Source organism: Triticum urartu, chromosome 5A, assembly GCF_056163025.1.
Source record: "Triticum urartu cultivar PI428250 chromosome 5A, HENAU_Tu73, whole genome shotgun sequence".
Lineage (NCBI taxonomy): Eukaryota > Viridiplantae > Streptophyta > Magnoliopsida > Poales > Poaceae > Triticum > Triticum urartu.
The window spans coordinates 593,404,579-593,418,350 of NC_141877.1; the positions used below are offsets into that span (position 1 = coordinate 593,404,579).

At 47.6% G+C, this 13,772-nt stretch overlaps 2 protein-coding genes across 4 annotated transcripts; both read right to left on the reverse strand.

Annotated features, from left to right (window-relative positions):
- Positions 1 to 307: 307 nt before the first annotated feature.
- Positions 308 to 9,414, reverse strand: LOC125510935 (putative aldehyde oxidase 2). 3 transcript variants are annotated; one of them, XM_087521938.1, is made up of 7 exons: positions 9,114 to 9,414; positions 3,458 to 5,061; positions 2,879 to 3,141; positions 2,544 to 2,753; positions 2,236 to 2,454; positions 998 to 2,158; positions 308 to 914 (listed from the first exon to the last, which is right to left on the reverse strand). In XM_087521938.1, exons 2-7 carry the CDS (start codon positions 4,176 to 4,178, stop codon positions 501 to 503), a joined length of 2,988 nt encoding a protein of 995 aa, XP_087378064.1. In that variant the 5' UTR covers positions 4,179 to 5,061; positions 9,114 to 9,414; the 3' UTR covers positions 308 to 500. The 3 variants fall into 3 exon arrangements, with proteins under 3 accessions (XP_087378064.1, XP_087378066.1, XP_087378065.1); XM_087521940.1 differs by lacking the exon at positions 9,114 to 9,414 and adding an exon at positions 8,858 to 8,966; XM_087521939.1 differs by lacking the exon at positions 9,114 to 9,414 and adding an exon at positions 5,780 to 6,125.
- On the reverse strand, positions 4,246 to 9,279 carry LOC147973156 (indole-3-acetaldehyde oxidase-like). Its single transcript, XM_087524589.1, has 3 exons — positions 9,114 to 9,279; positions 4,393 to 5,061; positions 4,246 to 4,310 (listed from the first exon to the last, which is right to left on the reverse strand). The coding sequence occupies exons 1-3, from the start codon at positions 9,277 to 9,279 to the stop codon at positions 4,246 to 4,248; spliced, it is 900 nt and encodes a 299-aa protein (XP_087380715.1).
- Positions 9,415 to 13,772: the final 4,358 nt, after the last annotated feature.

Consider the following 13,772-nt stretch of genomic DNA (forward strand, 5'->3'; position numbering starts at 1 on the left):
CGAAGACTTAAGGACTTACAGGTGTCAGGGGGAGTCTTTTCTTGAGATATCCTTATTTTAATAACATCACATTATGCTATCTTTCTTTGTGAGTATATGTTTCAGGATCTCATCAAAGATTTTATGAAGAACTTTTGAAGGAGAATCTTTTGAGATGATAGAGCTTTCCGGACAATCGTGAAGATGATCTACATGGTCAAGTGTAGATTAGGGGAAGTGTTAAAAATAATTCTGTAATTAGGGGAAAATCTCCCCTTGCCCAAACCGTCGTTGCGGTTTGTCCCGCAACCGACGCCTCCCTTCGATCTCGTGGAACCGACGCCTCCTCGAGGGATCGTCATGTCTCTTCGATACATATAAAAGGAGGCCTGTAACCATCGATCAAGGGATTCGATCATTCTGATTCAAAACACGGACATTGTTCAGCGTCCCACACCTTCATCGTGTCATTACAGCAGTACATATGCCCACGTTTCGACACAATTTACATGCAAATACGATCACGCCTTCACTGCGGCGCTGGCGGCGGCCGAAGTGAGGCTCTGAAGGTGCCTCTCGACGACGTCGAGGCCGCACAGCTCCTTGACGTCGGCCATGGTCGCCGGCACGTCCATCTGGAACGTCAGCGGCGAGTTGGCCTTGAATTCCTTCCTGGCCGCCCTGATGGCCTCCCGCATTGCGCAGTGCACCGACGCCGCAAGCAGCAGCGGCGGCTCGCCGGACGCCTTGGAGGAGAGCACCCGCTTCTGGTCGCGCGCGCTGTTAATGAGCTCCACGTTGAACTGCTTAGGGATGGTGTCAACCGTGGGGATCTTGTACGTCCAGGTGCCGTCGTTCACCACCAGCCCGTCGGCGTTCCTCGCATAGTCCTCGTTCGTGAAGAACCCCACCCCTTGCACGAACGCGCCCTCCACCTGATCCATCCAGCAAAAATGAATTCAGATTACAACGATCTTCAGCAATAGCAAGTGGATGTGCTGATCGGCGGCGAGCTCACCTGGCCGAGGTCCACCGCCGGGTTCAGGCTCTGCCCACAGTCGTACACAAGGTCGCTTCTCAGGATCGTCGTGCCCCCAGTCAGCACGTCAATTTCCACCTCGCTGACGGCGGCTCCATAGTTGATGTATTTTACAAAGGCTGGGTCTGGCGTCCAGAAGGCGTGCGCCGACAGGTTCACGCTTGCCATGTTCGCTTGGGCGATCAGGGTGCTCCATGGCACCAGCGCACCGGACTTCGCCTCGAGGCCCTCTTTGATGGGCTTGAGGCGCTTGACGAGCACGGTGCACGCCTGCCTGACCGCCTCGCAGCTGCTCTCCGAGGTGGTGCTCCCGCCGGTGAAGCCGCCTTGGATCATGCTCAGCGAGTCGGCCTGGATGACACGCACTTTGTCAAGGAGTTTGTCGGCGTCAGGGCAGAGCTCCCCTAGCCCAAATGCCGTCATCTGCTTCACCTTGGTATACAGCCCTTGCCCGATCTCCACGCCGCCGACCTCCACAGCGATCGAGCCGTCGTTCAGGATGGACACCTTCCCCGGCGTTGGCCGGAGGGTCACCTCATAGGTGATCGGCACACACGAGATGCCGCGCTTCTTCCACCTGCTCCCGCCATTGAACCGCTCAATAGCCTCTGCCCTGCTCCGGTACTCCGGCGACGAGGCCAGCTTGTCAAAGATGCCCACGAGGCTGTATGTCGGGGCGTCTCCCGCAGAGTCGCTGTAGAACTTCGTGAGGCTCTCGACGCTGTGAAGGTTCTTTCTTCGGACAACGTTGGTGTCGGACCCGAGCACGGATGCGACGTGCTCGATGATGGCCTCGGCGATGAAGGAACCCTGCACGTCGCCGGGCGCCCGCACCACCGACTTGGACGACATGTTCGTCTTGCACAACTTGATGTCGAAGGCCAGGGCGCCCCAGTTGTACTTCTTCAGAGAAGCGATGGTGTAAGCCGGGATCAACGGGCTTAAGTCCGGTGATATCCCGGCGTTGATGCCGAGATCGACATGCAGCGCTGTGAGCGTGCCGTCCGACTTGAACCCGACGGAGTACTTCGCCTTCATCGGGTGACGCCCTCCTGCCATGATCATATCCGTCTTCCGGTCGAGGTACATCCGGACAGGGCGCCTAAGCTTGAATGCAGCAAGCGCACACGCACATGCAGCCTGAAGAACACAACAATTTCTCCATGATCAGTTTCATAAATATGTGAATCTCCTGGGTTACACAGTGGGGCACTTACATGGGTTCCTTTCATTCCCTTTCCACCAAAGCCACCTCCAACTCTCCTGCTGATGATGCGAACATTGTGGTAGGGAATGCCAAGGAGGTCCGCGACGACATTCTGCGTGATCTCCGGTAGCTGCGTCGAGACGTAGACGGTGATGCAGTTGTCTTCGTCAGGGATGGCCAATGCGGTCTGCGTCTCCATGTAGAAGTAGTACTGCGATTTAAGTTTCACCTGTCGGAAATTAACAAAAGTTACTAGGTGTCAATATTTGGGCCTTGTCTGAATCTAAGAATCCAGCCTCCTAAATATCAAGTGTGTACCTCTCCTGATAGGATCTTGTGATCTGCTTCAGACATCCCTTGGTCGAAGTCCCCAACTGGCTGAGGAGCAAGAAATGGGAGAACAGGGATGTAGCTGTCATGTTGGATGGCGTCCTCTATTGTCAGAATTGGCGGCTCAAGATTCTCGGTGCTATACTCGATGATAGCTTGCTTCGCTGCCATATAGGCATACTTCTGTGTTTCAGCGATCTGAGTGATGGCAAGGAACATGATGATGCGATAAGTTCAAATGACCTCTTAAAATTCAGGGTAAAAATATACTACTGGTTATGCATTTTCCTGAAATTGAGTTCAAGCGGTTCAGAAGTAGGTACCACGATGCCAATATTTTGACCAGCAAATTCAGAAACCGGATCGCCGAAAAGAGCTTCGTGTCCTAGCATCGCCCAGCCGGACCCAACATTTTTTCCACCAGCAGGAATGTCCTTTGCGGAGATAACTGTGATGACCTTTTCTGAAGCCAAAGATGATCTGAAGTTGACACCTTTTATATGGGCATGAGGGTGTGTGCTGTAGATAAATGCTCCATAGAGGCAATCCTTGGGAGCAGGGATGTCATCAACATACACAGCCTCCCCTGGAAATCAAGAAGGAATACCGTCAAGCCCATGTTTCAGGACAGAAGTTAGATGTGCCAACATTTTTTTTTAAGAAATACATTCAGGGATGAAGCATTTCAAATGGTTCAGCATGATTGAAGCAGTGTACCAAAGATGAATAAAAAGAAAACCCAAACAATCTTGTTCAAGCTACAGAAATCTAAGAAGTTCAGTGCCAGGACATAAATTATAAGGTTGAAGTACTACTAGCGCTTGTAATTCAAGAGTACAAACTAATATAAGTAAACACTTGTAAGCTAAATAAAAAAATGGAATCAGAGTGTAGGAGTATACCAGAAGCTTGCAGCTCGGCCCCGGATTTCGTGATCGGCTTGCCGACAGGTTTGTATTCGTCATTGAAAACCAGTTCTTGCCTTGAGCGAATAGGCAAGTCATCGTTGGCAACCTTACCATGCTTCTCGGGGCCATTAGCACATGAACCATTGGGAGCATTCAGGTTGTTACCAAGTGCAGAGAGGAAACTGAATAAGAAACTGACAGCCAAGCTGACTCTGTACTCAGGGTGTGTGGTGCCTTCTGACGGCGAGATAACATCTTTCAGCAACTGAACTGCTTCAAGTATAACCGGTGCACTCACTGATTTCCCCTTCAGGAATTCCTCAACTTTCCGAGCCCGAGTGGCGTGATCGACGCCGTAAGCGCCAAATGCGAGGCATATATCTTCAATTATGAGCCCCTCTGAGGCTGCATCCCCTGAAGTCCTTGCCAGGAATGCAGAATTCACATAGGAGACAGCATTGCCGAATGGTCTGGGAGCTGCACGAGAGGTCTCGAAGAGGATATTGTCTGAACCCCAATCAGGGACAAATATGGTGAGCAGTATGGTCTTGGCATCGCAGGGAGGCTGCTCCAAGAACTCCTCCAGTGTTAGGCACAGCATCTTGGAAGCAGTCTGGATTGTGACAGTCGAACCCGCGGCGAGAAGAACAGTGACGATGTCTGAAGCGAATGGCAGCCTCTGCGCCATGATTACGTTCCCGCCGATGGTCCCCATGTTGCGGATGAACGGTGAGGCCACCTTGCTGAGATGACTGGCGATCTTTCTAAACACCGGTGTACCATCAGGAAGATCTCGATGGCTTTGGAGATGGACACGGCTGCCCCGATCTCCACCCCCTTGTTGCTCCTGTTGATGACCGAAAGTTCTGGTATCCCTTTGATGTCGATGTATTTTTTATATAGGTCTTGATCCTTGTACACTCCGGCACCAGTGTTTGACGCCACGATCTTGACGGAGTTTTCATCGAACCAGTCGGAGTCAAAGAGGGTATGGAGCTCCCCTATGCTCTTGGGATGGTACCAGCCATCTTCGCCGGCGTTCACCACTGGAGCATCTTTCATTTGACCCTTGATCTCGGACTTGAGAAACTCAGGGAAGGTGCAGACGGCGCCGCTGGAGTATTCTGGCAGCTTGTCGACGTCGGCAGGGTCGGTGCCTTTCTTCCAGAATGAGTTGAGGCCGAGATCCTCAAGGTCGACGTCGGCGGCGAAGCTCTTGCACGTGTCGAGGATGGGCCGGTAGCCGGTGCAGCGGCACAGGTTGCCGGAGATGGCATGCTCGGCCTCGGAGCAGGTGAGCTTGGAGAATCCCGGTGTTGGGGCGGGGTCGCTGGTCTTGTCGGCCTTGACGAGGGCAGAGAAGATGGACATGCACATGCCGGGAGTGCAGTAACCGCACTGGGAGGCATGGAAACCGGCGAGGCGCTGCTGGACGGGGTGGTAGCCATTGCGAGTGTTGCCAATGCCCTCGCTGGTGGTGACGGAGCAGTGGTTGAGGCTGCCGAGGAGCGTCAGGCAGGAGCTCACTGAGAACTCAGTCACCACGTCCGTGGCCGGATCATACTTGGAAATGAGAACTACGCATGCGCCGCATCCACCTGCACGCAGCAACATGACATTGTAAATCAGAAACATTGCCGGCTACACAAATGGTTGGGCAGGCCAAGCTACAGAAGAGCACAATTTTCCTTTCTTCAAGTTCCGACTGCAGTATTTCAATAGGCATTAACTCAATTATTTTGAGAACCATCTCAATTCCAAACAATATGAATGTATTTTGAAAGAGTGGTTTTTCAGCTCCCGGGAGCCACCCTCTATGAACAGTGAAATCAAAACAAATAGAAAAGAAAAACAAAAAATCTGAAACTTTGCAACATCAAAGATGATCAAACTTTGTAGGCGCTTGCAAATTTTCATGCCAAAAAATCATTGGAGGAGCTCTACACACGAAAAAATTCAGTGCTTGAAGTTTTGAGCATTTTTAGCACTGAAATCTAAAACTCGTTCGTACACCTTTCTCTATATTTTGGCATGAAAACTTGCAAGAACCAAAGTTTGATCATCTTTGATGTTGCAAAGTTTCAGATTTTTTATTATTATTTTACTGGCACCCGGGAGCCGTCACAACTTTCTCATTTTGAAAACCAAATCTACTTAAATTGCAATTTATAAACTTGGTAACGAAACAATTGACTGACAATTCATGCTACCAAATCGCTAACTGCGAATTTCAGATTTCTATAGCCTATAGGGAAACTGCTATTGAGAATCTGAGATGATGCCGTGAAGTGCGATTAGGGCAAAGAAAGGAATTACTAGTGCGCGGTGCCTGTGCGGTGCTCGTTGGCTGGGTCGCCGCAGCTAGGTCCCTGGAGCATGGCCGCACCGCCGCAGAATGGGGGATGGGTCGCCCTTGGCTGCTGGACCTCAACGCCGCCTCCCCGTCTCCGCCGTGCGACCTCCGTACCCTAGCGTGGCTGAATCGGGAGCGTAATGGGCATTGGATTTGCTTTTTTCTAGAGGGGATCGAAGAATCGGGAACGAAGAAGGTCTGGTCTGCTCGTCGACTGGGCTGCAGTGGGCTGGGCACTCGTGCATGCCAACGATAGGCCCAAAAGTATCTCGTGCCTTCAGTCAGGCTTCTCAATGAGTGGTGTTTTTTTTTTCCTAAGTCGTCAATCCACCCAGATGTTAGGCCATGTATTATTGTTGGTTATATTAATTTTTCGATCTGTGTTTCGCTTTTCAGTTGATGGACAATCCAAATATTATTATTTCAATATTTTTTTACACAATAAAAAACACAAACTTCAAAAATCAAATAATTTTGATAATAGTCTAAAATAGTTCAAAAAGAGTCTGATATATTTTTCTTGCAATTTTAAATTCTTCACTAAGTTCAATGGAATTTAAAAACGATATTTATTTTAGTTTTAGTTGTTCCAAAAATAATTTAAATATATAATTTATAGATATTCACATTTTTAAAAATCACTTATATTTTAATCAAGTTTGGAAACATTTCACCCAAATTTTGACTATTACTGACATATTTACGAAAATATTTCATACAGGTACCAAAATTTTCATTGTCTCAAAGTTTGGGAATCAAATCATGAGTTGTGCGAAAATGTAATCAATTGTTCATGTGTACTCATAATGACGCAAACCTTTTTTTACTAAAGTTGGCAACTTGCACATTTAGTTAGGGAAGCATATTCTCTTTTCGTGGTACGATAATTTCATAGTACTATTTTCTTTTCTTTCCTTTTTCTTGTCAGCTATATGAGAAAAACAAGTGGAAGACTATTTTTATTTTTGCGGGGAAAGTGGAAGACTATATAATGTCTGAACTAAAAAAAGGCAATCGTGAAGCACATGGTCCCATTAAATTACCTCGTTTATTGGCTATTTATGGAGAGTGATGTGAATCTATATAAACATCAATGTAACTACAAAAGCATCTGTCAAATTGATATAGGCTAAAGTTTACTACTCCCTCTGTTCACTTTTATAAGACCTTGAAGACATTTCAGACAATGTGCAAAACAACCCATTTTGAGCTGTCTGAAACGACTTACAAAAGTAAACGGAGGGAATACTGATTAGAAATATCGCTATAGAGCAAACTGAAGCACGTGCCAAAAGTTTCTAATATCGTCGGTTGCACATGGGACCTGACCACCAAACAGAAAAATTAACAAAATTACAAATCAGAGAGTCATGGTCCAGTGATTTAGGATGGGTGTATGATTGCATTGCATTCCTACTCCACTACGAGAAAAGAAAAGTACAACGGCGGGCTATCATTTTGTCTCCATCATGCCTGAGTGACCGTAAAGAACCAATTATCCAGCTTACCCATTTTTTAATCAATACTATAAACTATCCCAAATAAAATTTAAAAAGATACTATATCTCCATACCATCGCTAGGCCTGAGTGTAATGAAAGTAACGTGCAGTGTCATTGTTGAGCAAGGGTTTTTTGTCATGTTTCTACTCCCTCAGATTCATATTACTTGTCCCTTAAATGGATGTATCTAATTGTTGATGGTTGATTGATAATATATTGGCATTTACCATTTTGCACGAGTCGTAGGCATATCAAGAAAAAAAAAACACATTGAACGTTCGGAAGAATACTACTAGGTGATCCGCAAAAAAGAAGAAGAATCCAGTATCTTCCACACAAAAATTGAGTTATATACTGGAGAGCAGGTTGAATTATTTACTTATGGACCGCTGTCAAACTGAAGGAGCAGCGGCTAATACGATTGTCTGTTGTCGAAGTGTTAATAGGTTGGAAAGTTAGTCCCTAGATCCTCTCCGTCCGGCAAGCAACAGAAGTATCTATGCAAGAGATGATTAGATTCTTTGTGGTGCAACCAGATTATCAGGGTTTAAGTTCTTGACTTGTTATTGGTGCTTACATTTTTTTTTATTCTTCTTTGATATATTTCAGTCTTTTCGGCGATGTGCTTAGTGAAAAAAGACGGACGGTCCATCGGCTACGAAAGTCGTCTGTAGTGTCTTCGTCAGTATAAAGATGATGTGACAACTCAATTTTTTGAAGATGCTCATAAGATAGGATGTATGTGCATGCATTCATATGGATAAATGTATATGTGTATGTATGAGTGTCTGCATCTATGATGTGTTAAAAAAATGCAAGACGGAGCATGTATAACATGTGGTCTCCGCTTGTGTTTCTTGCGATCTCCGTTATCAGATCGTCGCATGCTACGCTATCCACACCGAGGCCGGAGAAGGCAAGAGGGTTGCCAGAAGAAGAAATATAAACGGATGGCGCCATACAGCAGCAAATCTAGGATGGAAATGTAGGGTAGGCTCTGCGTGGCTTAGTTGACTTAGATGAGCCGGCTGCATCTATTTTACTTGGACTAGGCCTGCCAAATAGCCTGAGGCTTAGTAGTAAAATATTAATTCACGATTTTTGAGGATAGGCTCAAGCCATGCGAAGCCTCGCCCTTAGATTCGCCACTCGCGCCATAAGAAGAGAAGAAACAGAGAAAGAAAAGCAGATACATGCCTACCACAGGTATGATTGATCCTATTTACCTACTCCCTCCTTTCCGATTTATAAGGCTCAATTTAAAAATCTCACAAACCAAGATAGATGATGAGTGGTGGAATATTTTTTTAGTTTGCAAAAGCATCCAATTAATACTTTTATTTTTTAAAAAAAATTATGTTTATGAATGCATTAATTGCAATGCATGCATGCATTGACCAGTTTTCTCTTAATACTTGCATGCAATAATTTAATGCATTTTGAAGTTTAAACATGTGATGAGAAATAATTAAGTTGAGCTTTATACAATAAAAAAACTAAAATTTTAAGATAAGTCTTATAAACCGGAAAGGAGGGTTACCTGGGCGATGGGTACGCGACGAGACGATGAACGATAGCGTAGGGCTGCCTAACCTAGGCGAAGACGAGACGAGAGGGACCTGGAATCGGTGCGCACGTGGCGCGAGGCCCTACGTGCACGTATGCAGAGTTCAGTCGATCTGGCTCGATCCGCTTACTCAGCCAAAGATCCTCTCTGTCTCACACACACACACGCCGTAACGAGCTAGCCGCCGGAGATGAATCTATCGAGTTTTCGGGGGTGGTGCTCTGCTCACCTTCGCCGCAGCCGAGCTTGGGCCCCCGGACGGGCGTGCGCGTGCGGAGGAACTCCAGCAGCGTCATCGACGGGTCGACGCCGGCCGCCTCGTGCCGCGCGCCGTTCACCGCCAGCACCACCCGCTCCCCCGCCGCCGCCGCCGCATCCTTCCTCAGCGACCCCATCTCTCTCTCTCTCTCTCTCTCTCTCTCTCTCTCTCTCTCTCTCTACAGAGTCCACACCCGGTCGACCTTCCTCCTCGAGCACCAGTCGCTCACCAAGTGCGCGCACGGACACTGAGCCCCGGCTATTACTCTATCCTTTATACGGGCGGCAGCCGGGCGCCTCGCTAGCTATGAAATGGCGTTGGACGGGGCCAAAGCGACGGGAAATGGCTGGCGTCAGCGTGTGCTCAGCGCGCACGTACGTTCACGTGCAAGTCGAGGGCGCGACGTTGGTGATCGCGCGGTCTGGTGCAATGCGTCGAGGTAGTACTAGTACTATTCCTCGTCAACTGTCTCTCCTGTCAAATCCTCCCGTATCCGTCCGCGGGGGCCAATCCATGAACAGGACATAAGGACGTCACCTAACCATAGTCGGATACATCTAGTTTTTCGCTTTTTCTCTCAGTCTGCATGATCAAGTAGCTGCACGTAAAGGACACAGAAATTCAAATAGCCGCATACAAAGGGCACATAAATTCAAATAGCCGCTTGCAACACTATTTCAAATTTTAAAAAGTTCAAATATTTACATCCCAATATTGTTGTTCGCTTTTATCGCCCACTGATACTCAATCAGATATTCGTTGAGCTTCTCGTGAGTTGATCGATGCCGAATTTGTTGATGCATTTGAACAAACTCCTCAAATGTGGCCGGGTTCTGGTCCGGAAGTTGAATAGAATGACCATGTTCTCAAATTTCAAAGCTGAGACAGCATTGTCACCCTCATCCTCGACGATCATGTGGTACATGATCATACAACATGTCATCACCTCCACAAGGTCTCCGAATCCCATTGTTTTGCAGGTCCACGAACAACTGCAAAACGGGCCTAAAGAACTCCAAATGTCCTCTCGACATCCTTTCTACTCCTTCCGTTTCTACATATTTGTCTTTCTAGAGATTTTAACAAGCGACTACATACCGAGCAAAATGAGTGAATCTACACTTTTAAATATATCTATATGTATCTGTATGTAATAGTCCATTCGAAATCTCTAAAAAGACAAATATTTAGGAACGGAGGGAGTAGCTGCTTATTGTCTTTGGGTAAAGAGCCTTTTTCTGGCCAACTGGGTTTGAGATGGTGCTGACAAAGATAGCCCATGAAGGATAGCCACCGTCAACCAAATAGTAGCCTAAGTTATACTCATGTCCATTGACAGTATAGTGGCAAGGAGGAGCTTTTCCTTCAGTCAGCCTCGCAAACAACGCGATCGAGCAGCACATTGTCATTGTGAGACCCGAGCGCCAAAGAAAGCGTGCCAAATTCAAAGATCCTCTGATGCAACTGCTTCAAGAATGATGGGCTTCTTAACGTGCCCCTAATATTGCCCTTGTAAAGACTTTGGGCAATTCTTTCATTTTCAATGCATGCAGACAAGAGATCCAAGCAAACCTGGCCACCCTCTTGCTTCTGAGATTGCTAGGAGCCGACTCGGTGTCTGCCATAGTTGGTTCTCTCAGGTATTGAAGTCTGAACACCTCGACCACGGTAGTTGCAAACATGACCATGGCATCTTCGCATATGCTCTCAGACATCCGTAGGTACTCGTCCCACGGATCAGCGGCCGTGTCATATGCAAGCATCCAGAGTGTGGCCGAAAACTTCTGGTAACCAGAGAAGCCAATCGTTCCCACGGCATCCTTCTTCAGGATGGAGTAGTCATCGTAGGACCGGACGTCATGGTACAAATGATCAAAAACAGTCTTGCGCATTCGAAAACGCCAGCGAAAATGGTTAGCGAATAGTGCATCAGGGCAAAGTAGTCGGCCATCAGTGTCAAATGCCCACACGCCTTGTTGCGGTTGAGCACTCGGTGACCCTTGATCGAGCCCTTGAAATTGAGAACATGTTGCTCCGCACGCTCCGCGTCTTCAAGGACCGCCTGCATCATCGCCGTCTCATTGAAGTACTCCTCCTCGTCTGACGAGCCGTCGAAGGACTCAACATACTGCTCGTATATGTACTCCAAATCAGAATCCATTGATACAAACAAGAAGGGACAACTGTTTTCAGCTCCGGCGATTCATCGAACAGTTGTCGGGCATAGTAGAGGGTGGTACTTGGCATGACAATCAGAGGACATGGGTTTGAACGAAGAAGGTGGAGAAGCAGTGGAGAGCCCTGCCGGATCACCGAAGGTGACAGAGACACAGATTTTCGGCAGTGGTGTGGCGTGGTGGCCGGGGTAGTGGAGTGGCTGCGACAGCAAGAGAGAAAGAAGGAAGAAGAGAAAATGAAAAGGATGGAGTTGCGGGGTCCGGTAAGGGTTTTGGATGGGCCTGGGTCTTGAATTCATCCGTTTTGCGTGTCCGGACTCCCGCAAACCTTCCCCGCCTTTGTCTTCATTTTGCGGAAAAAATCGCGTCCTGACCGCGTTGAATGGCTTTCGCGGTCCAAACAACGCGGTCCGGACGGTTACAGGAGGTTTACGAGTTCCCCTTAAAGATGCCCTATAATACTAATATATGATATTATGCATTACAGATGTAGTATTAGGCCCTGTTTGGTTTCAAATAAGTTATCAACTTATAAGTCGAAATGTGAAAAAAAGTGACTTATTCTGCCAAACGGACCCAACTTATAAGTCACTCCAACTTATAAGTCATAAGTTGCTCCACCCCAACTTAAAACTTATAAGTCACCCCTTTTTGCGTGGCTCCCATCACCTTTACATTAAAAACACAAGGTGGGAAGGTGTGGTCAGGTGACAACCAAACAGGCGTGACTTATAAGTCACTGATTTTAAGTCACCTGACTTATAAATCAGGTGATTTAGGAACCAAACAGGCCTTTATACACTAGTATCAAAGTTGGACGTCGGGAAGCGTGGGCGCACTATATTTTGAAATGGAGGGAGTACTAGAGAACGGTGTGAGTGACAGACAGGCTTTGTTTGCTTTTGCACTTTTCTATTGGTCCTCGCGATTCACGAGGCCGGGCTGCATCAGCACTAGCAGTGAGGTGACGTGTGGCGGGCTTATTTTAGGAGGGGGAAAAGACAGAGCGATGGGTCTGGCTGTGGACATGCATGGTCGTGAGGCGAATATGCTCTCTACTCTAGGAAAGCCATTTGCCTGTTTCGGACTACTATACGTTAGAGTGATGTCCGACGCTGAAATTTCCATGGAAGCATTCCGCAGGAAAAAAAAGGGAAAAAGAAAGCAACTTCCACGTAAAGGTGTAGTAGAACTAGCCCCCGGCCGATCGGAACGACAGGCACGACCAAATCAGGCAAACCCCATGTGTAGGCAGATCGTTCCATGCGATAAAACACAGCGCCGCGCGCGCTACATGCGGACGTGCCCCCACACGGGCCATAGCGTCCACCTGCACGCGCGCACGACGCCGGAGGAGGGCCACACCCACACTGGGCCAAATCTGTGCTATCGCCTTTTTTTGGTTTCATGCCTGGGAGGTCGACCATGGAAGCCATTTTCTTGGTACGACAACTTATGGAGAGATATAGGGAGCAAAAGAAGGACTTGCATATGATATTCATTGACTTGGAGACGGCCTATGATAAGATACCGCGGAATGTCATGTGGTGGGCCTTGGAGAAACACAAAGTCCCAGCAAAGTACATTACCCTCATCAAGGACATGTACGATAATGTTGTGACAAGTGTTCGAACAAGTGATGTCGACACTGATGACTTCCCGATTAAGATAGGATTGCATCAGGGGTCAGCTTTGAGCCCTTATCTTTTTGCATTGGTGATGGATGAGGTCACAAGGGATATACAAGGAGATATCCCATGGTGTATGCTCTTTGCGGATGATGTGGTGCTAGTTGACGATAGTTGGACGGGGGTAAATAGGAAGTTAGAGTTATGGAGACAAACCTTGAAATCGAAAGGGTTTAGGCTTAGTAGAACTAAAACCGGGTACATGATGTGCGGTTTCAGTACTACTAGGTGTAAGGAGGAGGTTAGCCTTGATGGCCAGGTGGTACCTCAGAAGGACACCTTTCGGTATTTGGGGTCAATGCTGCAGGAGGATGGGGGTATTGATGAAGATGTGAACCATCGAATCAAAGCCGGATGGATGAAGTGGCGCCAAGCTTCTGGCATTCTCTGTGACAAGAGAGTGCCACAAAAGCTAAAAGGCCAGTTCTACAGGACGACGGTTCGACCCGCAATGTTGTATGGCGCTGAGTGTTGGCCGACTAAAAGGCGACATGTTCAACAGTTAGGTGTGGCGGAGATGCGTATATTGAGATGGATGTGTGGCCACACGAGGAAGGATCGAGTCCAGAATGATGATATACGAGATAGAGTTGGGGTAGCACCAATTGAAGAGAAGCTTGTCCAACATCGTCTGAGATGGTTTGGGCATATTCAGCGCAGGCCTCCAGAAGCTCCGGTGCATAGTGGACGGCTAAAGCGTGCGGAGAATGTCAAGAGAGGGCGGGGTAGACCGAATTTGACATGGAAGGAGTCCGTTAAGAGAG